This window comes from Onychomys torridus, chromosome 22, assembly GCF_903995425.1.
Source record: "Onychomys torridus chromosome 22, mOncTor1.1, whole genome shotgun sequence".
Lineage (NCBI taxonomy): Eukaryota > Metazoa > Chordata > Mammalia > Rodentia > Cricetidae > Onychomys > Onychomys torridus.
This window is the reverse complement of record NC_050464.1, coordinates 16,384,981-16,410,038: the sequence shown is the minus strand read 5'-3', so window position 1 is coordinate 16,410,038 and position 25,058 is coordinate 16,384,981. Positions and strand designations below refer to the sequence as shown.

The 25,058-nt window shown below is 47.9% G+C and overlaps 1 protein-coding gene and 1 pseudogene across 1 annotated transcript; one reads left to right on the top strand and one right to left on the bottom strand.

The window, feature by feature from the left end:
* Positions 1–6,436: 6,436 nt before the first annotated feature.
* Mogat3 (monoacylglycerol O-acyltransferase 3) lies at positions 6,437–10,708 on the top strand. Its single transcript, XM_036172372.1, has 7 exons — positions 6,437–6,509; positions 6,744–6,851; positions 7,321–7,391; positions 7,877–8,084; positions 8,703–8,877; positions 10,127–10,329; positions 10,422–10,708. The coding sequence occupies exons 1-7, from the start codon at positions 6,437–6,439 to the stop codon at positions 10,574–10,576; spliced, it is 993 nt and encodes a 330-aa protein (XP_036028265.1). The 3' UTR covers positions 10,577–10,708.
* Positions 10,709–16,415: 5,707 nt separating this feature from the next.
* LOC118572792 lies at positions 16,416–16,892 on the bottom strand (annotated as a pseudogene).
* Positions 16,893–25,058: the final 8,166 nt, after the last annotated feature.

Here is a 25,058-nt window from a genome sequence, read left to right as displayed (position 1 = left end):
GGCTCTGCAGAGACAGACACACACCCAGGATGGGGTGTGTGTGTGTGTGTGTCACCGTTCTGCCTGGGTCCGAAACTGGGCAGTCTGGAAGTATTTCCAAGACTACTTCCCCGTCACGGTGAGTGTCCCAGAAATTGTGCTGCATTGATGATGGATGGGTGGAGCTTCAAGAGACAAATGCGGGCATCCCTCTCCTACCCCCAAAGCTGTTCCTCACTGGGAAATGTGATACACATCCGTAATAACCTTTGTTCGCCAGCTGGTTAAAACAACCGCGTTGGATCCATCCCAAAACTACCTGTTTGGTTTCTACCCTCACTGGGTCCCCATTGTTGGTGCCTTCAGCAACTTCTGTACGGAGGCTACAGGCGTCTCTCGCCTCTTTCCGGGTCTCAAGCCGCGTTTACTCATGTCACTGTGTTGGTTCCAAGTGCCGCCCCCCCGCACCCCCCCTGCACAGGATGTCATCTAACCTTTCTTATCCTGGGGTGGGGGGGGCGCCTGTGGTCACCTCTTATCTTGGTGGTATCTCTGTACCTCACTCAGCCTTTGTCTTCCCCACCCAGGTTTAGTCTCTTCTGACAAGGCTAGGGCTATCTCTTGTCCCACCCCGAGGGTGGCCAGGTGGCTGTCTTGGCTGTGGGAGGTCCCCTGGAGGCCTTGGAGGCAAAGCCTGGAACAGTGAGTTTGCGACTCGGGAATCAAAGGATTCATTAAATTTTCACTGGAACACGGGTGAGGAGTGGGCGGGCGTCGGGCAGGGGTGTATGCACCAGAGCTGCCCTGTAAGAGAGGAGTGTGGAGCCCCGAACCTTCAGGCCCCAGTCAGCCGCGTGTGTGTCTGTTTCTGCTCCTCCAGGGCTCCGGTATTCTCCTTTGGGGAGAATGAGCTCTTCCGGCAGTATCCCAACTGTTAGTTATTTATCGGCGCTCTTACCCCGCGAGGAACACGTCCCGAACACAACAAATCCACAGAAGAACTGTTTATTAATGAGGATAGAGGATAGAGGTGACAGGCCTGTGGGAAGCACACACGTGAATGAGGAGAGGAGAGGGAGGGGAGGGGAGGGGAGAGGAGGGGAAGGGGAGGGGAGGAGAGAGACCTGTGCAAAATGGCACTGGCTTTTGCATGCGTACAGGACCGCATGTGGCTACTCCATGCATGTGCGTAGATTACGTGGCCGCGCGCGCTTTACGCAACCATGTAAAGCCACGGAGTCCTAGTCACACAAGATGTTCTGACCTGGAAATGGCTATTTTGAACCAGAAATAACTAGGCGGTCCGCCGGGAAAGCCCAACCGTGTGGACATGTGATTTCCTATCATTCCTGACTTATTTTCTCTTAAAAAAAAAAAAGAAAAAAAAAACGTGTGGATGAGTGGGTATGGGGTGCTGTTTCTCTCAAAGACTGCTTCAGGCTGAATGGTGGACGTCGATTGGTCCTTGGGGGGGTGGGGGAGCTGGCTCCTGAAGTCCTGGGATGAAGTCCTGCAGCTGTGTCTATCCTTCATGGTGTGGCTGGTCCTGGGATGAAGTTCTGTCATGCCTTGTTCTGCAGCTGTCCATCCTTCATGGTGTGGCTAGGAACCTTCTGTCTGACAGGACACCGGTGACATAAAAGCTTAGAGGAAAGACTCATTATTATTTTGTTTTTTGGAGTTGACATTTATCTGAGGTAGATCTGGCCTGTCTGGATGGAGACATGTTAAAAAGGTGGCTGTGATGTTTTAGAACTCTGCTTAATTTTTATCTGAGACAAGCCTTATTTAAGGCAGTTTATTTAAGGCACCTGTTTGTTTTGTTTAGCATTTGTACAGGTGATCAGTTGCTGAGTATTGAATAGTGATAGACTGTTATATCCTTACTGCCTGGATATTTTGATGGGCCTTTTGCCTCCGGCCCTGTGTGGCCCTAGTCGGGAAAGGGGTGATACCTTATTCCTCTGGAATTGGTGACAAGGCAGTGGATCCTGGTGTCCTCTGGAGCTTGAGAGTGGAAGAGAACTTATTTTTTGAATTAAGGACAAGGCAAAGATCATGGCCCTGTCTGTGTGCACATGAGAAACACAGGCGGTAACTTTGAAATGAGACAATGAGCTCTTATCTTAGGTGGAAATCTTTCTCATTAAGTAACTCTGAAAGTGCAATTAAATCTGGTGAGGTAAATAAGGCTGTCCTCTGTTCCCGACAATAGAAAGGAATAGTGACATCCTAAAACTCCCAGGACTGAGTCAATGGCTCTGGTGTCCAGAAGGAAAGAAACTGATCGCTTCCCTGCTGAGTTCTGGGTTCCCTGCTGTGTCTGTAGCCAAGCCTAAGTTTGCTGGAGCTCTTAGCTTGATGTACCCATGCGTCTTGGCGCCTGGGGGCAGTCAGCTGACTGGTTGTCTTTCTAGACATCACAAGGACAAGGCTGTTGATGGGCATGGCATTTGCTAGCCCGTGGTCTTTTTCATTTAAAACAGGGACCCAACAGCTTTTGGGAGTCAGCAAGTGCCAGCATTTGGCAATTCTGTTTTCGGGCTTCTGTCTCTTCCCTGGCACACCTTAAATGCCGCAGATGGCTCTTTTGCCCATAGGGTCAGGAGCCTTGTTCTCCAGATACTTAACTTTTAGCCAGGAACAAGAGACGGATTTTACTCTGTGTCCTGAATTTTTTCCCTGATGATTGGTGGCTTAGGGACAGCTTTTGAGAGATCTGCCAGTAGGCAGACTATAAACCGATCCTTTGGAAGACTTGCCTGAGGCTATAAGGTGATTTTTTTTTTTTTTTTTTTTTTTTTTTTGGGCTTAGGAGCCATCCTGATTATTGTAAACTTAATTGTTTAGATCTCAGCTGCTTTTAGACCCATCTGTGGTTCTCAAGGCAGTTTGAGAATGAGTGGGTGGAGTTAAGGTGAGTTAGGGCGAGTCTTAGAAACTGCCCAAGCCCGCCATTTGAGCCCGCCCACCACTGGCACGGAAGTCAGACAGAAAAGGTTACACGTGGCAGATGCCGAAGTGGGAAAGGAAAGAAAGGGTTTAGAGCTTTAGCAGAAAGCTTGGAGATGAAGCAATTCTTATTTTCCCATTCGCTGGCTGAAGTACCTGCCACACTGTTATGCGGTCAGGTTTATGCTGTTATGTGGCCAGGTTTACCAGTACCCACCCCGATCCGCCAATGTAGGTGGTAAATGTATCTGCCCCTTTGTCCCATGGCTGTAGCCGAGAGAAAAATAAAAAATTAAAATAACAAACTGGGATCAGACTTCAACTCAGGCGTCCTGAGAATGAAGTAAGATCTAAGATCAACTCAAGTCCCGCCCCCTTTCGTCAAGGGATGGGAAGAGCTGTGACTGTGCTGCCGTGGGTCCACCAGGTAGACCCCAGATGCCATTTTTGCTCCTTCTCTTTGGGAGCAAAAAATGTGCCCGCCAATGCCAGCACACCTGGACAACCCCCGGGATTGTCCGTCGCAAACATATAGCTCAGATTTCAGCCATTAGAACAGCAGACTCACTGTAAAAATCGTGGTGGTATCAATAGTGGAAAGCCGTGCTTCTCATGGCTGGCCACCCCCTGCGGCGGCCAGCTGGAGGTGCGTGCTGGTTGGCGGAAGAATCACAAGCCATGGTTACCTTTCTAGAGCTTTATTGAGAAGAGAAAGCTAAGATAAAGAGCAACTCTTTCCATTTGCCTGTTCGCTGGCCAGAATTAGATAACTCCCGTAAAAGATTGGGATTTTTGTTATTTTTTAAAGCATACTTGGGCCATCTCTAAGTACGGAGATGGATAAGCTTAGGAATCTTTAAGTAAGAGCTTTCAAAGCCTCAAGGAGGCAGCCTAAGGGATTGGGTTGGAAGCCTTATTTCCCATGTCTGCAGCAGAGAGGCAAAAACAAAAAATTAAACGTGATCCGGAGCTAAGACCTCCCGGAGGCCTGGCGGATCTCGGGCACAAGCCGCCTTATCAGCTCGTCAGCCGATAAACGGGGGCCCCACTGTGTGAAGCAAGGACTCCCCGGGAGCCCTTAACATCCAGCCACCCCATCGGGCACAAAGAACGTGCTGGCTTCACACAGACAGCCCCAGGATGCACCTGACGGTGGTGGTCCCATCGCGAAAAATATCTCAAGCTGCAGATGTGGGAGGTGGCTGGAAATCTGGCCCGCGATGGGGGCCGACCGTAGCCAGTGAAGACCGTGGCAGGGTTCCCCCCGGTCTCAAGAATAACCACTGAGGCGCCGGACGCTCAACGGTCATCCTCACAGATTCAGGAAACCATTTACGCTAGCCGAAAAGGGGAAAACTCACCAATCAGTAGCGGTGTTGCATGCGGATTTGTGCGACCAGTAATGGAGAGTGATCTGTTGTGAACGGAGCAGAGTTCCCGGATAGTGCAGCGCAGAGTTTCCGTCCCCGGTTCCTGGGTTTCCAGGTGCAAAGTGCCCGGAAGTGCCCGTTCCCGCACAGCACCAATGTTAGTTATTTATATTTAGTGGCACTCTTACCCCGCGAGGAACACGCCCAGAACACGACAAATCCACAGAAGAGCTGTTTATTAATAGAGGATAGGAAGAGACAGACGTGTGTGAAGCACACACGTGGTTGAGGAGAGAGAGAAGAGAGGAGAGGAGAGAAGAAGAAAAAGAGAGAGAAGAGAGGAGAAGAGAAGAGGAGAGAAGAGAGGCTAGAGAGAAGAGGAGAGACCTGTGTGCAAAATGGCGCTGGAGCCGCACATGCGTACAAGACCGCATGTGGCTACTCCACGCATGTGTGTAGATTACATGGCCACGCGTGCTTTACGCAACCATGTAAAGCCACGGAGTCCTAGTCACGAGAGATGTTCTGACCTGGAAATGGCTATTTTGAACCGGAAATAACTAGGCGGTCCTCCGGGAAAGCCCAACCGTGTGGACATGTGATTTCCTATCACCAACCCTTCAGGGTGCGGAGGGTGCAGGAAGGTCTTCAGAGGATGCTGAGTGTGGCCCTGCCTCTCTTTCATGGTCACCTGGGTTTCCTGATACCCTTCCGTGTGCCCATCCACACTGTGGGTGAGTCCTGTATCTCTTCCATCCTAGCTCTCTGGTCCACGAGTCTGGTGCTCATCCCCCAAGCTGTCCAGCCTGACCACGGGTTAGTGGGAGATTTCGGGACACCTTAACATTCTTCTCCTCTTACTCCTTCCACAGTGGGTGCCCCAATTCCAGTCCAGCGAAGCCTGAGGCCCCGCTGGGAACTAGTGGACCAGTTTGCACGCCTTGTATGTTGAGCGGCTCACACAACTGTTTGAGGAACACAAGATGCTATACGGTGTCCCTGCAGATCAACACCTTGTTCTCACCTAGGCGTGTCCGTGTTTCTGTGTCCTGGCCTTCCTGAGTGACTGCAGGGTGGGGGGAGGGGGGCGGGGGATGAAATTAAATGTGGGACTAGACAAGAAGCGTTTGTGTGTTTGTACAAGTTCGGGGGAGGGAGACATAAGGCCCAGGGCAGGGGGCCCACTGTCCCCACTGATCTTGACCACTCCCAGGGACCTGCAAACAGATTGCATTGCCAGGGCCTGCCTGCCGGCATATCTGGGTCCTCCTGCTCTGCCTGGACTGTATGTCGGAGATCAAAGACTCAGGTCTACACCATTGTCTGGGTCCCTGTGGCCCAGTAGCTGGGCTGGCCAGCGGCTTCTTGCCTGCCCCCTACCTTCAAGCCTCAGTCACCAGGAAGATGCTGTTCCTTTTCTATACACTCACTCTTTTCCCGCTTGGAAATCCTCCCAGTAACCTACCCAGACCTCACTGAGGAAGTTCAAAGGTCAGTGTACTGGAAAAGATTTCCTGAAGCTCAGTGTTGTGGAAAGATTTTCTCCGGTTGGTGGCATTTCCCTCCTTTGCCGGCCCACCCGAGTTCCTCCAGTCCTGTCCTGCTCTATTAGGGAAAAATCTCTCTCATCTGCAGCCACTTATAAAATAATCACACAGAAGCTTAATATTATTTATATACTGTATGGCCTATGGCAGGCCTCTTGCTAGCTAGCTCTTATATCTTAAATGAGCCCATTTTTATTAATCCATGTTTTGCCACGTGGTATGTGGCTTTACCGGTCTGCTGGCATGTTGCTCATTGGACGGCAGGCTGGCATCTCTCCACTCTGCCTTTCTCTTTCTTGTCTCTCTCCTTGGATCTCCCACCTGCCTCTAAGCTGTCTTGCCATAGGCCAAAGCAGCTTATTTATTAATCAATGGGAACAACATATCTTCACCGCTGGTCAGTCCAAGAAGGAGCCTAGAAAGTTCTGGGGCTCCAGCTCTAACATCTGCTCACCTCAGAAGTGAACTGATTCCTGTGAGATCACAGCCCCAAACCTTCACCCTCTGTTTCCTGGGTCCTGGAATCCTCGGGAGACAAAGGGAGGTACCAGGACCTCTGTCCCCATATCTCCTCTCTTCCCTGTCACCATGAAAACACCTCAGAAGCAATGGCTTGAAGTGATAGGCGCCTACCAATATGTGCTCACTTTTCTGTTCATGGGTAAGAGTGACTGGAGAGGCGTGGCGGGTAGGGTGGGCATGGGGGCCCAAAGACAAGGGATGGAGGAAAAGGGGGTTAGAGGCTGTGTGGCTGGGCTATTACCCTTGTGGGTTCCAGGCACCAGGAAAGGGCCAGAGGAGACCACAGGGCTGCTCAGCAGGGGTGGAGGAGAAGGAGCAGATTGTTTCGGCTGACTGCCTGACTAAAGCCAAGTCATCTTTCCCTTACACCCAGGTCCCTTCTTCGCCCTTCTGGTCTTCTTCCTCCTTTTTACCTGGCTCTGGTCCTTATCTTTTCTCTATTTGGTATGGCTGTACCTGGACTGGGACACACCCAACCGAGGTAAGTCGTGGACGGAGGAGGTCTCCCGTCCTGAGACATGCTTTGCCACCCTCTGTGTGTATGCACACGCATATGGGGTTTTGGTTTGGTTTTGTTTTTAAATGTAAGCAGGCTCGCGTGGTGGGTTCACTCGTGTGCACTGGTGTTGCATGGGGAGACAAGAGGTTGATTCCATCACTCTTCCACCTTGTTCCCTGAAGCAGGGGCTCTCAATCAAACCCAGAGCACATTGATATGGCAGTTTTTGCCAGCCAGCCTGCTCTGGGGGATTCCTGTCTCCCCTTTCTGAGGCTGGAATTACAGTGACTTCCAGGCCCGCCTGTCAGTTACATGAGTTCTGGGGGGATCCGAACTCTGATCGTTTTGCTTGCCTGGCAAGTGCTTAACCCCTGAGCCATCTGGCCTAGTCCAGAAAACACAGTTTTCCCAGGGAAGTCTTTCAGCCCTGCCCCCATCTCTCTGTGTGCAGGTGGAAGGCAAGGCAGATGGATGAGAAAGTGGACAATTTGGAAACACCAAAGAGATTATTTCCCAATCAAGGTGACGAGTCCAAACTCTTGAAAGACAGTTGGTCTCCTTCCTCTCTGTCATCTTCTCACCTCCCTCCGTGCTGGAGCCTGTTACAGAATGTCTGAGTTCAGAATGGGGTGGGTGCTATGTGAGAGTGAGCCCTGGGACCTTGAACTTTGAACTCTGGTGGGGTAAAGGGCAGCTCTTTCCTGCACTTATCTTGTATTCTTGTTTTATTTTATTTACTTTTGAAATGTAAATTTTTAAAAAAGTTTACATTTTACTTACTTGGAGGGTGGGGGAGGGGCTTGCACATGCCACTACCGGGCCTGTAGCAATCAGATTTGGGAGGGGAGGGTGGGGAGGGGGTGTTTCTCCCATCGAGTGGGTCCCAGGGATCGGACTCAGTTGTCAGGCTTGGTAGCAGTCTCCTTTACAAGCCTCAACAATCTCACCCGGCCCTCGTCTTGCATTCTGGGCCTCTTCTTCTTGATGTCATCCCAAACACCTCAAAGCTTCTGAAAACCGCAGAGCTGCCGGCTGACCGGAACTACGTGCTGGGTGCGCACCCCCACGGGATCATGTGCACAGGAACTTTTTGTAACTTCTCTGCGGTCCACAGCAGTGCTTTCTGCCAGCTCTTTCCTGGGCTTCGGCCTCGGATCGCCTCACTGGCTGGACTCTTCCGTCTTCCTGTCCTTCGAGAATACCTCATGTTCAAAGGTGAGCCTTCCTATCCTAGCCTTGTGTCAACTTGGCACAGCCTGGAGCCCCTTTGAGAAGGGAATCTCAATGGAGGGATTTCCCAGATCAGATTGGCCTGTGGCTGTGTCGGGGGGGGAGGTGGGGGAGCGGCAGGGACTGTCTTGATCGTTAGTTGATGTGGGAAGACCCAGTCCCCAGTGGGCAGCACCATTCCCTGGGCTTGTAGAAGGAAGTTAGCTAAGCATGAGTCTGCAAGTGAGCCTGTAAGGAGCGTTTCCTCCATGAGCTCCTGCACTGACTTCCCGCAACGATGGACTGTAACCTATAAGCTAAAACAACCCCTTTTCCTCCCCTAAGTTGCTTTTGGTCAGAGTAAACCCAGTAACAGAGATGAAAGGTAAACCATGGATACTCCATAACTAACAAGATCCTTACACAGCAGACCCCCTCTTCAGTAAGTGAACTGGCTTGAGCATTGGTCCTACTCAGAGGGGGGACACCAAGTGTGTTGTACAGGATGCATTGAATGCAGAACTCAGAAAGGATCAGGACATGAGGCTTACTCTCTCTGTATCGCAGAGTGGAAGTTGAAAAGCTAGGGGAGAGGGTGGTGACAGCACCCGCTTTTGTCCACAGGGCTGTGTTCTGTGAGTCGACAGAGTCTGGACTTCATTTTGTCACAGCCCCAGCTTGGCCAGGCAGTCACCATCCTGATTGGGGGTGCCCAGGAAGCCCTGTACGCAGTTCCAGGGGAGCACTATATCGCACTAAGGACGCGTAAAGGCTTTGTGCGCCTGGCGCTAAGGCACGGGTGAGTGAGTGGGACAGCAGATGCTTCTCAGGTCAGGCGTTGGCTTTGCAACAGGGTCTCATGTAGCCCAGGCTGGCCTTGAACTCACTCTGTAGCCAAGAATGACTTGGAACTGCTGATCCTCCTGCCTCTGCCTCTCGAGTGCTGGGATTACATGTGTGCATCATCATGTCAGGTTTATGCTGTGCTGGGGCTGGAACCCAGGGCTTCCTGCATGTTAGGTGAGTATTCTACCTGAGGGATGTAGATAGGTATATCTATATTGTACGCACGCACGCATGCACTCAGGCACGCATGCACGCGGTGCGGGGGGGGGGGCATCAGAAGACATCAGATCCCCTGTCTAGAGTTACAGGCAGCTAGCTGTGAGCTAGCTGCTCAACACAGGGGCTGGAAACCCAACCCTGATCCTCTGTAATATCAAGTACTCTTAACTTCTGAGGCATCTTCCCAGCCCCACACCTGGATTTTTTAAAATGTCCTTCTTTTATTTATTTTTTTTAAGATGTTTTGTTTTGTTTTGAGACAGGGTTATCTCTGTGTAGCTTTGTGCCTTTCCTGGAACTCACTTTGTAGACCAGGCTGGCTTAGAACTTACAGAGATCTGCCTGCCTCTGCCTTTGCCTCCCGAGTGCTAGGACTTTAAACCACCTCCCAGCTATTTTTTAATTTTATATATGAGTGCTCTATTTGCCTGTATGTCTGCAGACCAAAGAGGGCACCAGCTCTCATTACAGATGGCTGTGAGCCACCATGTGGTTACTGAGAATTGAACTCAGGACCTCTGGAAGAACAGCCAGTGCTCTTAATCACTGAGCCATCTCTCCAGCCCCCTCTTTCTTTCATTTTTATGTGCGTGTGTGTTGGCCTGCATGCATGTCCATGTGCTGTGTGTGTGCAGTGCCCAAGGAGGCCAGAAAAGGGCCTTGGATTTCCTGGAATTGGAGTTAGAGACAGTTGTAAGATACCATGTGGGTGCTGAGACTCAAATCCAGGTCTCTCCAGCCCCATCCCTTGCATCTGGATTTTCAAACGTTGATTCTGGGAACCAAGCTCAGGTCTTCACCATTCCATGGCAAGCGCTTCACTGGGCAGCATCCCCATACCTTCAGCCCCATTTCAAGGCGATGCCTTGGAGCCAGGTGTGGTGAGACAGGCCTGGAGTCCCAGCATCCTGGGAGACTTAGGCAAGAGGAGACACACATACTAACCACAGCAAGCCTTTCTTCCCTCTCGCCACCCTCCCCAGGGCCTCCCTCGTGCCTGTGTATTCCTTTGGGGAGAATGATATCTATAGATTCAAGTCTTTTGCCCAAAACTCCTGGCAGCATCGGTGTCAAATTGCCTTCAAGAGACTCATGGGATTTTCCCCTTGCATCTTCTGGGGCCGTGGTCTCTTCTCTGCCAACTCCTGGGGTCTGGTACCATTTGCCCAGCCCATCACTACTGTGGGTGAGTCTGGGGGATCTTTGGGGAGGAGAGCCGCTGTCCGATGAATTTGCAGCAAGAGAGCCCTCTTACCCACATCTCCGCCCGCTCTGCAGTGGGCTGCCCCATCCATGTGCCCCAGTGCCTCAAACCCACCGAAGACCAGGTGGATCATTATCACCAGCTCTACATGAAGACTTTGGAGCAACTGTTCGAAGACCACAAGGAGACCTACGGTGTCCCCGCTTCTACCCACCTCACCTTCCTCTAGACCTGAGACCCTGAACCCTGGGCCTGGGGACTTCCTCCATGTCATGCTCCACTACTTCATAAATCCAGACATGGCCATCCCCATCCCAACGTTCTACAGAGTGTCCCCCACCCCCTAGTCTGGGTCTCTGGTCTTCCCAGTAAGTCTTGGCTGGGTTTTTTTTGTTGTTGTTGTTTTTTTTTTTTTTTGACCTTGGATAAGTCTCTACTCTATTTGCCTAAGTTTATATTGACATATGTTAATATACACAATAGTGGCTTTCATGGTCCTCAATAGGTAAGAGCACTTGTGGTTCTTGCAAGGACCCAGGTTGGAATCCCAGCACCCACATGGCCTCTTACAACCACCCATAACTCCAGTTCCAAGGGATCCATTGTCCCCTTCTGACCTCCACAGGCACCAGGTGAGCAGAGTGCACACACATTCACGCAGGCAAACACTCATTCCCATAAGATAAAATAAATAAATCTAAAACTCTTAACTATCAGGGTCTTTTTTTTTTTTCTTTAATGGTTTTTCGAGACAGGGTTTCTCTGTGTAGCTTTGGAGTCTATCCTGGAACTCACTCTGTAGACCAGGCTGGCTTTGAACTCACAGAGATCAGCCTGCCTCTGCCTCCTGGGTGCTGGGATTAAAGGCGTGCACCACCACACCCAGGATCTATTGGGTTTTATTAGAACATGTATTCAATGCAGCATTTGATCATACTTACACCCACAACCCTCTCTTGCCCCCTTCCCTTTTTCCAACTAGTCTGTGTTTTTGTTTGTTTGCATTGTTTTGGGACCCAATAAGTTTCATTAGAATTATTTACAGAAGTGTGTGCCCCTTACCAGTGACTACACTGTTAAAGAGAATGTCTCATTCTCCCAAAGCAAGCCTTAAGTTCCACTCCCAGTGCCCAGTTTGGAGACAGGGTCTCATCATATGCCTCTAGCTACCCTGGAACTCACAAAGTAGACAAACTGGTCTCCCACGCTCTGGGATTAAAGGTGTGACTACCACCGCCCCTATTTTGAGACAGATTCTCCTGTGACTCAAGCTGGCTTTGAATTTACTATGTAGCTAAGGTTGGGCCTTGAATTCCTTCTTCTCCTGTCTCCACTTTCCAAGTGCTGGAATTAGAGGTGAGAGCCACTGAGCGGCTGTAATCCTGGCAGGCTGCAGAATAAAGCTGAGGAGGACCCTGTGCAGAAGGGCAGCTCTGAAAGGTGAATAGAATTTAGGAAGAAGGAGAAGTGAGGGCAGGTACTGGAATACCACGAGCAAAACCTAAGCTTGGGATCTGTCCTGGTGTGCATACATTTGTCCCCAGCATGTGGGAGGCTGAGGCAGGAAGATCATGGCTCCTACAGCAAGATGGGAAATGGAGATAGGAATCCCTCTGAAAGTTCATAGGTCAGCTAGCCTGGCCTAGGCAATGATGAACAAGAGACCCTATGGTGATATATTGTGTATCAAGTAAAGCTTGCCTGAGTATCAGAGGGCAGAGCCAGCCACTAGATGAAACATAGAGGCCAGGCAGTGGTGGCGTAGCACTTGGGAGGCAGAGATCCAGATGGATCTCTGTGAGTTCAAAGACACCCTGGACTACATGAGGTTGATTCAGTCTAGGAGAGAAACAGAGCCAGGCAGTGGTTGCACACACCTTTAACCCCAGCACTTGGGATCTCATGCCTTTGTACCAGTATTTGGGAAGCACATGAGCCTTTAATCCGAGCACTAGGAAGGAAGTGAAATGGCTGGGCAGAGAAAGGTATAATATAAGGGGTGAGGAGACAGGAACTAGAAGCCTTTTTGGCTGAGGACTCAGAGGCTTTCAAACAGAGGATTTGTGGAGCTGGCGAGGTGAGACATGGCTGTGGCTTTGTCTCTCTGATCTCTCAGCATTTACCCCAACATCTGGCCCTGTGTTTTTTTTATTATAAGACCATTTTAGAATTTGTGCATCAAGACCCTGTCTCAGACAAGGTGGACAGTCGGTACTGATGTCAAGTGTGCACCCACGTGTGGTGGTATTGTGTTCCCCGAAATATTGTGTGTTCCCCTAAATAAACTTATCTGGGGTCAGAGAACAGAACAGCCACAATATTAAACATGAGGATAGGCAGTGGTAGCACACGCCTTTAATCCTAGCATTCCAGAGACAGAAATACCTCTGGATCTCTGAGTTCAAGGCCACATTAGAAACAGCCAGGCATGGTGACACACACCTTTAATCCCAGAAATCCAGCCTTTAATCCCAGGTAGTGATGGTAGAAAGTAGAAGGATTATATAAGGCGTGAAGACCAGAAACTAGCAGCATTTGGCTGATTAAGCATTTGGCTGGTTAAGCTTTTAGGCTTTGAGCAGCACAGTTCAGCTGAGATTCATTCTGGATGAGGACTCAGAGGCTTCCAATCTGAGGAAACAAGATCAGCTGAGGAACTGGTGAGGTGAGGTAGCTGTGGCTTGTTCTGCTTCTCTGATCTTCCAGCATTTTCCCCAATAACTGGCCTCGGGTTTGATTTTATGAATAAGACATTCTAAGAATCCTGCTACACCCACGTTCACACAAACACTCCCACGCAAAGACTGAAAACAAACCAGGAGGAAACACACGCCTGGTACTAGTCAATCTGGCCAAGAACCAATAGTTTGGAGAAGTTGTAGGTGCCAAGGGTGAGCCTAAAACAATCACATTGCTAAACGGACATACTATCACACTGCCCTCTAAATTCCTGTATCTCCATGCCCACAGATGAGCGCAAGCTCCCAGACCTTATCAGAAAAGCTCCTTTGTGTAGCGGACAATGGTTAAGGTAGACACTTAACTGATCAAAGCGAAGAGAACAAGGGTCAATGGAGTACTCAGCCCCAAATGGGACACCATCTAAATGCAGGGACCCCTAGGAAGAGGGGAGCAGAAGACTGTAAGAGGCAAAGGTCAGGGCAGACTGGAGTAAAACAGGGTTTTCTAGACATGACAGGACACTACTCTCATGAACTCACACCAACTGTGGTTGCCCACACAAGATCAAGCCAGCCCCGAAGGGGAAGGGGCCCACAAGACACACACCCCCCAGCCGAGGAGCTGTGGATAGTTGGAGACTTCTGGAGAGGGGAGAGAGAGGTAATTTTCTCTAAGGGTGTCAACCTTAGTAGGTAGTCCTATTCCATTGGATCCGTCCACACCCATGAGGATATGGGCCCCGCAAATTGCCATCAATGAGGTGTGTGTGTGTGTGTGTGTGTGTGTGTGTGTGTGTGAGGGAGAGAGAGAGAGAGAGAGAGAGAGAGAGAAAGAACAAAGTTCAGAGGGGATGTGGGGTGGGGGACGGATGGGGAGGAGAGAGAAGTCAATATAATTGAAATACATTGTATGCCTATATAAAAATTTCCCCCAAATTAATAAAAAGATATTATATTAAAGAAAGTTTTAAGGGCTTAAAATAGGGATGGAAACCGAAGCAGAGTGAGTGGGAGTTCACTGCCATTGTGACGGCACGGGCTGATAAAGTGAGGGGTGAGATCTGATGTCTTAGGGTCCTCAGGCAGTCCCAGCATCCTTTCTCTTTGGTGCCATCTGTTCACTGGCTTTGTGTTTGCATCCAGGACTAAAAGCAAGAATGACTTGTCAGCTGGTCCTGGTGGCTCATGCCTTCAATCTCTCAGCTGAGACAGAAGGATTTCTTTAAGTAGGAGGCCAGCCTGAGCTACACAATGAAATCCTGTAGTAGTAGTAGTAGTAGTAGTAGTAGTAGTAGTAGTAGTAGTAGTAGTAGTAGTAGTAGTAGTAATAATAATATCAATTTGTTTGCATTTAGAATACAACTATATTTGTCATCCACTGTCCTGTAAAATGTATTCAGGGGAAGGGTTTTCTTTGTTTCCAGTTGAAAATTTGGGCAAATCCACAGCTTATGTTGGTCCTCTTCAGATAGGAAATTTTTTTGTCTTTTTTGTTTTTTAAAGACAGAGTCTCATGGAGCCCAGGTTATCTTTGAATCACTGTATAAGGAGAGGAAGCCTTTGAATTCCTGATCTTCCTATCTGTGCTGGTGGCTGGAACCCAGGGTTATTATGTGTGTGTTACACAAGCACTCTACCGACTGAGCCATCTCTCCAGCCCTCCTGATATTGTTTTTGTTGTGGGATGTGTGTGTGTGTGTGTGTGTGTGTGTGTGTGTTTGCGCACGCAGATTGAGGCTAGAGGACACCCAACATCATCCTCCATTGCTCTCTGTCCTGTTCCCTTCAGACGGGGTCTCACTAAAGGCGGGGCTTCCGGTTTTGCAGCTCACCTGCTGGTCAGCAGTCCCAAGCCATACTTTTGTCTCTGCTCCCTCTAGGGCTGAGGTTACAGGTATATAGGGAGGAAGTTTGTCAGGAGATCCAAACCCTGCTCCAGTGTTTGGAGCAGGAGGCCTGCCCACTACTGGCTCCAGTTCTCCAGGGCCTGCTTTGTTACTTTGTCATACACCTGAAATATGCCCATGCCCCTGATCCCCCTCCATACCCCTATATGCTCCATGCCCCCTGTCTCTCCTCCCCATCTCCTCCCCTCCTTTCCCTCCACTTTTATTTGAGAAAAAGGCCCATGTAGCCCAGGCTGGCCTTGAACTCACTATGTCACCAAGGCTCCCCTTGAGCTCCTATCTCCACCTTCCAAATTTTGGGATTATAGACTCTGCCACCATATCTAGCTCATAGGAAGTTCTCTCTGGAAAAGAGTGTTGTGATGTAATCTTTTTGTACATTATGAAGATGTATCACTGTTGGTTTAATAAAAAGCTGAACAGCCAATAGCTAGGCAGGAGAGAATAGGTGGTACTGCTGGGGGGAGAGAGGAGGATGAGAAGAAGAAAGGGATTTTTGCCAGTAGACTTGGAGGAACTTGGACATGCTATACTGAGAAAAGGTAAAAGCCACGTGGCAGAATGTAGATTAATAGAAACAGCTTAATTAAAGTTATAAGAGCCAGTTGGAAACAAGCCTAAGCTAAAGGCCAAGCTTTCATAAGTAATAATAAGTTTCTGTGTCATTATTTGCAGGCTGGCGGTCACAATGAGAAAGTGCTACTACATTTGGCACCCAACGTGCGGCACAAATCCACCAACCTGGGATTAAGAGTCCTGTGCTCTACTGAGCCATACTTCTTTCTGAGTGGCCTTTACCCAAGCTCCCACCACTTCAGTGGGTCAAATTCCTCAGACATCCTGGCATAGCTGTTCCATCTAAATTAGCTTAGTACACATGTCTTTCATTTGATGAGATGTAACCTGCCCAAAAGGGAAACTCCCCAAAGTTAGGGTTAGGGCAGGGTTTTGTTTTTGTCTTTCTATGAGAATAAAAGCATCCAACTAAAGAATCTAAAGACCACTGGACAAATAAGACATCTGAAGAAGAAGGATGAATCATTCAGAGGAAATGTCCCAAGAAAAAGAGTAAATTGGCTTAATGGTATAACACATTTCCAACAGGAAAAAATTTCATAAATTGTCTCAAATGTTTGTCTCTATGTTCTCTACAGACATATAAGGCAAATGGTATTTTTGTAGTCTCAATTCAATTGAAAATTAAAGCTGGCTTTGGAGTTGGAGCATGACTTTCTTCTTCTCTAAACCCAAACATGCTTGTTAAAGGAAAATCCAAAGTCTCTATCTCATGTCAGAAGAGCCACCTGGTATGGTTTTCAGAAGAAAATCAAAATTAAGGGACTCTTGCATTGCCACTAATTTCATAACCCCTTGGTTTATTTATTTATTTATTTATTTATTTGTCTATTTGTTTGTTTGTTTGTTTATTTTGTGAGCTAGAAAACCACTTTATTTGTTCTGGGGAGTTGTCCAGAGTCCCTTAGAACTTCTGGAACTGCTTCTTGGTGCCAGCAGCCTTGGTGACCTTGAGCACATTGAAGCGTACTGTCTTGCTCAGGGGCCTGCACTCTCCCACAGTGACGATGTCGCCGATTTGTACATCCCTGAAGCAGGGGGACAGGTGCATGGACATGTTCTTGTGGCGCTTTTCAAAGCGATTGTACTTCCGGATGTAATGGAGATAGTCCCTGCAGATGACAATGGTCCTCTGCATCTTCATCTTGGTCATGACACCAGACAGGATCTGACCTTGGATGGAGACATTACCAGTGAAGGGGCATTTCTTTTCTATGTAGGTGCCCTCGATGGTCTCCTTGGGCGTCTTGAAGCCTAGACCGATGTTTTTGTAGTACCGGGGGAGTTTTTCCTTGCTGGTTTCTCCAAGCAGAACACGCTTCTTGTTTTGAAAGATTGTGGGCTGCTTTTAGTAAGCACTTTCTGTCTGAATATCCACCATCTTCCCAGCAGCCTGAGAAAAAGAGGTGGGATCACTTCCCGCTTTCCTTATTGACTGCGCGAGGTCTGGACTATTTATTTATTTATTTTTAAAGATTTATTTTATTATGTGTACAGTGTTCTATCTGCACACCAGAAGAGGGCACCAGATTTCATTACAGATGGTTGTGAGCCACCATGTGGTTGCTGGGAATTGAACTCAGGACCTCTGGAAGAGCAGTCAGTGCTCTTAACCTCTGAGACATCTCTCCAGCCCATGTTTCTACTCTTATTTAAAATATTTTTGTATGCCGGGTGGTAGTGGTGCATGCCTTTAATCCCAGCACCTGGGAGCCAGAGGCAGGTGGATCTCTGTAAGTTTGAAGCCAGCCTGGGCTACAGAGTGATTTCCAGGATTGCTAAAGCTACACAGAGAAACACTGTCTCAAAAAAAAATTGTATATTGATACAATTTAAAGTTATTTTGTTTTATTGTATATGTGTTTCTACTCTTGTTTAAGATACTTTTGTATATTGATGCAAGTTTAAAGTTATTTTTATTATACTGTATATATGTTTCTACTCATGTTTAAAGTATTGTACCTATGCAGATCATTTAAAAGTATATTGTAAAGTTCTAGTCCTTGAAAACTATTTAGGATAATAAAGACAATTAGTAGTTAGTCATCTATAACAATCAAACTTTTAGTCATGTTAGGTATGTTTTCTAGGTCAAACAGAGATATATTTTAAATAGATAGGTGGTCTTCAAACACTTCAAAGACCTGTGGAATATGCCATTTAAAATGTTTTAGTAACAAAGTTTGTCATAACTGTGAAACATGTCTGCTCCTGGAAGTACCAATTTACTTCAAAAAAGGATGATTGGCACCAAAGGACCTCCATATGGAGTTTGCTTTCTTTTGTAGCTAAGTTAGCCACTGGGCACAAAACTGCTCTTGCCTCAACTGTTGACAGTATGCTGTCCAAGCTGGATAAACAGGACACAAAAGAAGGCAACTGCTGAAATTTACCAAGACAAGGCAGGACAGTCCTTCAGAATTCTGCTTCACAGGAAAGTCTTCAGATAGTCTAGGCCTGTAGGCTGAAGATGGATGCCCCAACATTGCAGAGGAACCTTGGGTGTCTCTGTTATTTCTATAGTTTTGAAAGTTGTTTGCTCTACACTTCTTGTTTACTCAGGTAATATTAAATCCTTCTCGGGTCTCTGATGGTGTTGAATACTAGATAGTTATAGTTACAGTTTTCCTTACTTCTGATAGAAAGTAAGTTAGGTATACAATTTTGGACTTACCAGGATAGGATAGAAAATGGAATATTTTCTCTGAATTTGCCTAATACAAATGGACTGGACATTGTGAATATAATTTTTACTTGATAATTGTTCTTATTTTACACACACACACACAGAGTTTTACTATGTTAGAGTTAAAACCTTTTTTATTTATTTTTGCAGTCTTAAGTCTTTTTATTATTAATGTATTTTCTATTCATTTTACCAACCACAGATCATCCTCTCCTCCCTCCTCCCACACCCCAGCCTTTCCCCCCAAACCCCCCTTCCCACCTACTCCATGGGGAGTCAACAGAGCCTGGTACATTCACTCAAGACAGGTCCAAACCCCTCCCCCTGCACCAAGACTGTGTAAGGTGTCCCACCATAGGCACTGAGCTCCAAAAAGCCCACTCTGCACCAACTCTGCCAGGGAGCCCCTTTAAGCAGGTCAAGCTAAACAACTATCTAGCCTATGCAGAGAAAACCTTTCCTTTTAATTTAGACAAAAGGGGGGGAAATGTTGTGGGATGACCTTTTTGTACACTGTGAAAATGTGTCACTGTGATTGGTTTAATAAAAAGCTGAGGTACTGGAACAGAGGTTAAGAACACTGGCTGTTCTTCCAGAAGTCCTGAGTTCAATTCCCAGCATACATATGGCAGCTCACAACCATCTGTAATGAGATCTGGCACCCTCTTCTGGCCTGCAGGGATGCATGCAAAACAGAACACTGTATACATAATAAATAAATAAATCTTATAAAAACAAACAAACAACAACAATAACAACAACAAAAACAAACTGAACAGCCAATAGCTAGGTGGGACTGCCAGGATGAGAGAGAATGCTAGGAAGAAGAAAGGGATTTTTGCTAGCAGACTCAGAGGAAGTCCGACATACTGTACTGAGAAAAAAAAAAAAAGCCACATGGCAGAATGCAGACTAATAGAAACAGGTTAATTTAAGTAATGAGAGCTAGTTGAAAACAAGCCTAAGCTAAAGGCCAAGCTTTCATAATCAATAATAAGTCTCTGTGTCAGGCTGGAGAAATGGCTCAGAGGTTAAGAGCACTGACTGCACTTCCAAAGGTCCTGAGTTCAAGTCCCAGAAACCACATGGTGGCTCACAACCATCTGTAAGGAGATCTGGTGTCCTCTTCTAGCCTGCAGGCAGAACACTACATACATAATAAAATTTTTTTAAAAGTCTCTGTATCATTATTTTTGAGCTGGCGGTCCCAACTAGAAAGAGCTACTGCAGCCAGGTCTATACAGCTCCACTCCATACTAATCTGCTCCTTTTTAAAAAATAAATAAATAAAGGTGAGCTCTCAATATGTAGCATGAGCTATCCTTGAATTCACAAGCATTCCTGAGGGCTGAGAATAGAGGCGTGACTCAGATTGTTCTGTCCCTCCTCCCCTCTCCTCCCCTCCCCTCTCCTCCCCTCCCCTCCCCCCTTCTCTCTTTGCCAGAGCCCTATATCCCCGAGTTCAAGGCTGTTGCAGATCTCCTCACCATGTATTAAACAGTACATCCCAACGCTGTGTGCTCGGGGCTCTACAAACTCAGCTTCTTCTCTCCCTGCCATCCTCTAAGTGACCACCAGAGGGTGATCTCTTCTCAAAAGGCAAATCTGTCTTCCAGTTTAAAAACCTCTGCCCGGCCACTCCCATTTACTGGGAGAGTCCAAAGGACAGTCGCACTTAGTCTCAAACTCAGAGATCCGCCAGCCTCTGTTTCCAGAGTCCTGAGATTAAAGGTGTGTACCACCACCATTGCCTGGCTTTTAAGACAGGATCTCACTTTGGAGCACAGGCTAGTCCTGAACCTATGAATCTCCTGCCTCAGCTTCCTGAGTGCTGAGATTACAGGCATGAACCACTATACCCCGAAGAGCTCACAGAGCAGGAGGCCTCTGAGCCCTGGGCTTTGCTGGAACACCTCGGTGCAATTCACAGTCCATTTCCAGAGGGCCTTCCCAGGCCTGCAACCTGCCAGGTGGCTCAGGACCCCCCTTAAAGATGCCCAATACCCCACTTACTGTATTAGATTGCAATATGTTAAACATGTCCCCACCTAAAAGTAATGGCTAGCGCTAGGTGAAGTGGGAAACATTGATCATCTTGGCACTAGGGAGGCCAAGGTGAGAAAATAGTGAGTTCAAGGCCTGCCAGGGCTCATCTCATCTTGTAATGTGTGTGTGTGTGTGTGTGTGTGTGTGTGTGTGTGTGTGTGTGTGTGTACTTACACACATATACATGCACATATATATGACAAGAAAGAAAATAAAATCAAACAAAAAAATCTGATGATCTGCACTAAAGAACACGGAGCAACTCATTAATTTGAAAAGGTTATTTTAAAGATTTATCTTATTTATTTTGTGTATGTGCGTGGGTCTGTGCAAGTGAATACTGGTGTCCACAGAGGCCAGAAGAGGATTTCCAGTCCCCTAAGCTAGAGTTGTAGGTGGGTGTGAGCTGCCACCTGGCTGCTGAGAACCAAACTCAGGTCCCCTGTGGGAGCAGCAAGTGCTCTTAACCATTGAGCCATCTGTCCAGCCCCTGTTTGGAAAAGAAGGGAAACATATCATCATTCATCCTGCCTTGAGAAGCTATGTCTCAGCACATTTATGGTAATGGAAGACAAATCTCCCATCCGGGACTTCAGATAACCCACGACAGCAGACTGGCAGAAGAAAAATATAGCTTGTATCTTTGTGGTTTGTTTTTGTTTACTGGGTGGCAGTGCTGAGGTCTTTACAAACGGTAAGCATAAGGTTTGGTGTGGTGGGGAACAAGTTTAATTCCAGTACTCCTAAGGCAGAGGCAGGGGGAATCTCTGTGAGTTCAAGGCCATCCAGGTCTACATAGCAAGTTCCAGGCCAGTCAAGGCTACCCGGTGAGACCCTGTCTTAACAAAGAAATATCCAAATGTGTGCCAGGCATCCTCTCATCGTGATGAGAACAGCCCACTACCGAGCACACAGAGATACAGAGATGACTCTCACACCACCTTGTCCTCAGAGAGTTCACAGTCAAGGCTGACAGTTCTTCTATCTGACTCACGAAGCTCCCAAGGGTGTTCCTAGAACTGGACAATCCTGCCTACGGACTCAACAAGAGAGGCTTCCATTATGGCTGAATTGTGACGTCCAGGCGGTAATGAAACTCGGCTGGAGAACAGCAGCTCCAATTGGCTAAATAATAATTCCTCCCATTACCTGAGCCTCTGTGCCAGAAATACGGCACGAAGCCCTTTCCCTGCATCATCTCATTCAGCCCTTACTGGAAGCGAGGTGTTAGGTCTTCTGTATAGATTGGGAGATGTCGTGATTCACCAGCAAGCGTGACATCAGTGATCCATTGGCTTCTGCATCATCCAGACCCGTTCCTCTAAGTGCCGTCCTTCTGAGTCAGGCTCTGAGATGATGGGCCAGCAGCTTAACCCTTTTGTCCCTGGTCTCCTCCCCTGTCTGAAAAATGAGCTGGTTGTGAAGGTTATGGAGTGCCTGAGGGGTTGCTGGGGGTGTAGTACAGTGGGCACACTGCTTGCCTAGCAAGCAAGCAGGGGACTCTAGATCCCCTCTCCAGCACTGCATAAATCCAAATGGAGCATGGAATCATGGTGTGGGCCTGTCATCCCAGAACTACGGAGATTGAAACAGGAAGATTGGGGTGTTGAAAGGCATCCTCAGCTACAGAAAGAGCCAGAGGCCAGCCTGGGCTACACGAGACCCTGTTTTTGTTTTTGTTTGAAAGCGTGTGGGGCTGGCATGATGGCTCAGTGGGTGAAGGCACTTGCCGCCAAGTCCTACAGCCTGGTCTCCATCCCAGCACCCACGAGATGGAAGAAGAGAGGCAACTCTTCAGAGTCGTCCTCTGACTTCCACACGTGAGCTGTGGCACACAGGTGCCCCCCTCATCCCTAATTAAGCAAATTAATTTTTTGTTGCTTTGGGTTTTTTGTTTGCTTGTTTCATGTGAATTGGTGGTGTTGGGTCTGCATGGGGGTGGCAGATCCTCTGGACCTGGAGTGACAGACAGCTGGGAGCCGCCATGTGGGTGCTGGGAATTGAACCCGGGTCCTCTGGAAGAGCAGCCAGTGCTCTTAACAGCTGAGCCCTCTCTCCATCCTGCAAATGTAATTTTTTTAAATGACTGGATTTTTTAAAGTTGTGAGGTTTTGTTTCTTGTTTTATTTTTTGGGACAGGATTTCTTTTCTTTCTTTTTCCTTTTCTTTTTTTTTTTTCTTTTTTTCTTTTTTTCTTTTTTTTTTTTTTTTTTTTTTTTTTTTTGTTTTTTTTGAGACAGGGTTTCTTCTCTGTGTTGTCCTGGCTGTCCTGGAACTCACTCTGTAGACCAGGCTGACCTCGAACTCACAGAGATCCACCTGCCTCTGCCTCCTGAGTGCTGGGATTAAAGGCGTGCGCCACCGCCCAGCAAGACAGGGTTTCTCTGTGTAGCTCTGACTGTCCTGGAACTCACTATGTAGATGAGGCTGGCCTCAAACTCAGAGATTTACCTGCCTCTGGCTCCCAAGTGCTGGGACTAAAGGCATGAAAGTATTTTCTTTTCTTTTATATGTATGGGGGTGTTGCCCACATGTTGCATAGCTGTGCACCACCTATGTGCAGTACCCATGGGGACCAGAAGAGGGCATCAGATCCCTTAAAACTGAAGTTTCAGACAATAGTGAGCCACCATGTTGGGAATCAAACCCAGGTCCTCTGGAAGAACAGCTGCTGAGCCATCTCTCCAGTCCCAACAAATGCAAACAAACAAGCAAGCAAACAAAAAACCCAGCATGTGAGAATTGGTGTGATATTGAACATCTGTAATCTCAGCCTTTGAGAGGATGAGGCAGGAGGACCACAAGCTTAGGGCAAGCCTGGGCTACATAGCAAGAGCCTGTCTCCATTAAAATGAACAATAGAAAAGGCCAGGGCTGGGGACTTAGCTCAGCGATAGAGCCCTTGCCTAGCAAGCACAAGGCCCTGGGTTCGATCCTCAGCTCTGGCAAAAAAAAAAGAGAAAGGAAGGAAGGAAGGAAGGAAGGAAGGAAGGAAGGAAGGAAAGGAGGAAGGAAGGAAGGAAGGAAGAAAGAAAGAAAGGGCCTATTATCACTTCTAGATTCATATTTTTATTTATATGTATGTGCATCTATGTGTCTTTATGAGCGTGTATGCATGCATGTGTGCTGGTGTGTGTGTGTGTGTGTGTGTGTGTGTGTGTGTGTGTATGAGAGAGAGAGAGAGAGAGAGAGAGAGAGAGAGAGAGAGAGAGAGAGAGAGCACGAGTGCACACTCATAAAGACCAGAAAAGGCTTCCAGGTCCCCTGGAATTGGAATTACAGGCATTTGCACGATTCCCTGATTATTTTGGCGGAGCCGGGATCTGAACTCCGACCCTCCAGCAAGCACTCTTAACCACTGACATCTCTCTGGCCCTTATTGAATTACTTTTGAGACAAGGTCTGCAGCAGCCCAGGCTGACCTCAAACTCCCTATGTATCTGAAGATGACCTTGACGCCCTGATCTCCCTTCTATCATCTATGGATGGCTCCATATGAAAAGGCACTTTAGCTCATGTGTTTTAATACTTGGCCACCGGCTGATGGCGCTGTTTGAAAGATTGAGAAACCATTAGGAAGTGGAGACTCACTGGAGTAAGCAATAAAGCTGATTGGGTTTTGTTGTTGTAGTAATAGTAGTAGTTTGTTTGTTTTTGGTTTTTGGTTTTTCAAGACAGGGTTTCCCTGTGTAACAGTCCTGGCTGTCCTAGAACTCGCTTTGTAGACCAGGCTGGCCTCGAACTCACAGAGATCTGCCTGCCTCTGCCTCCCAAGTGCTGAGATTAAAGGTGTGCGCCGCCACCACCTCCCAGCTGCTGATTGGATTTGGTGTCACCTAGGAGACACACCTCTGAGTATGTCAGTGAGGGTTCAGAGAGTTTAACCCACATCTCAGAGGATGCACCCTGAATGTGAGTAGTACCATCCCATGGGCTGGGGTCCAAGATGGAACAGAAAGGAGAAAACAGGCCAGAGGAGTTGTCCTTCTCTACTTCCTGACCAGGGAGGCAATGTGACCAGCTGCTGCCACCATAATGGACTGTACCTTCACACTGTGAGTCAAAAGAAACCTGTCTTCCCTTCAGCTGACATTTGTCAAGTATCTTATCTTGTCATAGCAACTACAAAAGTAACAAATACACACCCCATTACGGCAGGACTCCAAACCTCCCCCCCAAACAGCGCCACCTGCTGGGGACCAAGTGTTCAAACACATGTGCCCGAGGGGACATTTCACACCCACTGTAACCACCCGCCTACGGTGGCGTTCTGAGAAGGATGCCAAAGCTCTTTGAAAACACTCTGGATGGTGCTGTGATTCATAATGCATCACAGCCTCAAGAGGACCCTGGAACACAGGGCTGCTGAGTCAAAAGCCTTCTCTCTCCTGCCTCTCAAAAGGTCTTGGCTAATATTAAACTGTGGCTGCGGATGTATCAAAGACAATGTTTGTCTGTCATGCACAAGCTCCTGGGATTGATTATTAGTGCCACAAAAGAAGGAGGAGGAGGAGGAGGAGGAGGAGGAGGAAGAGGAGGAGGAGGAAGAGGAGGAGGAGGAAGAAGAGGAGTCATCAAGGTGTGCCCCACATTCCACACTTAATTAGAATCTCAAAAGCCTCCATGGCTGTCATCTGGTTTTTATGGTGGGGCTTGGTGGCATTGGAACTCATAAAGATCTGCCGGCTCTGCTTCCCAAATGCTACTTGCTGCCCTTTTAGAGGACCTGGTTCAATTCCAGCACTCTCATGGCCGAGGATCACAACTGTCTGCAACTCCAGTCCCAGGGGATCTGACACCTTCTTCTGGCCTCAA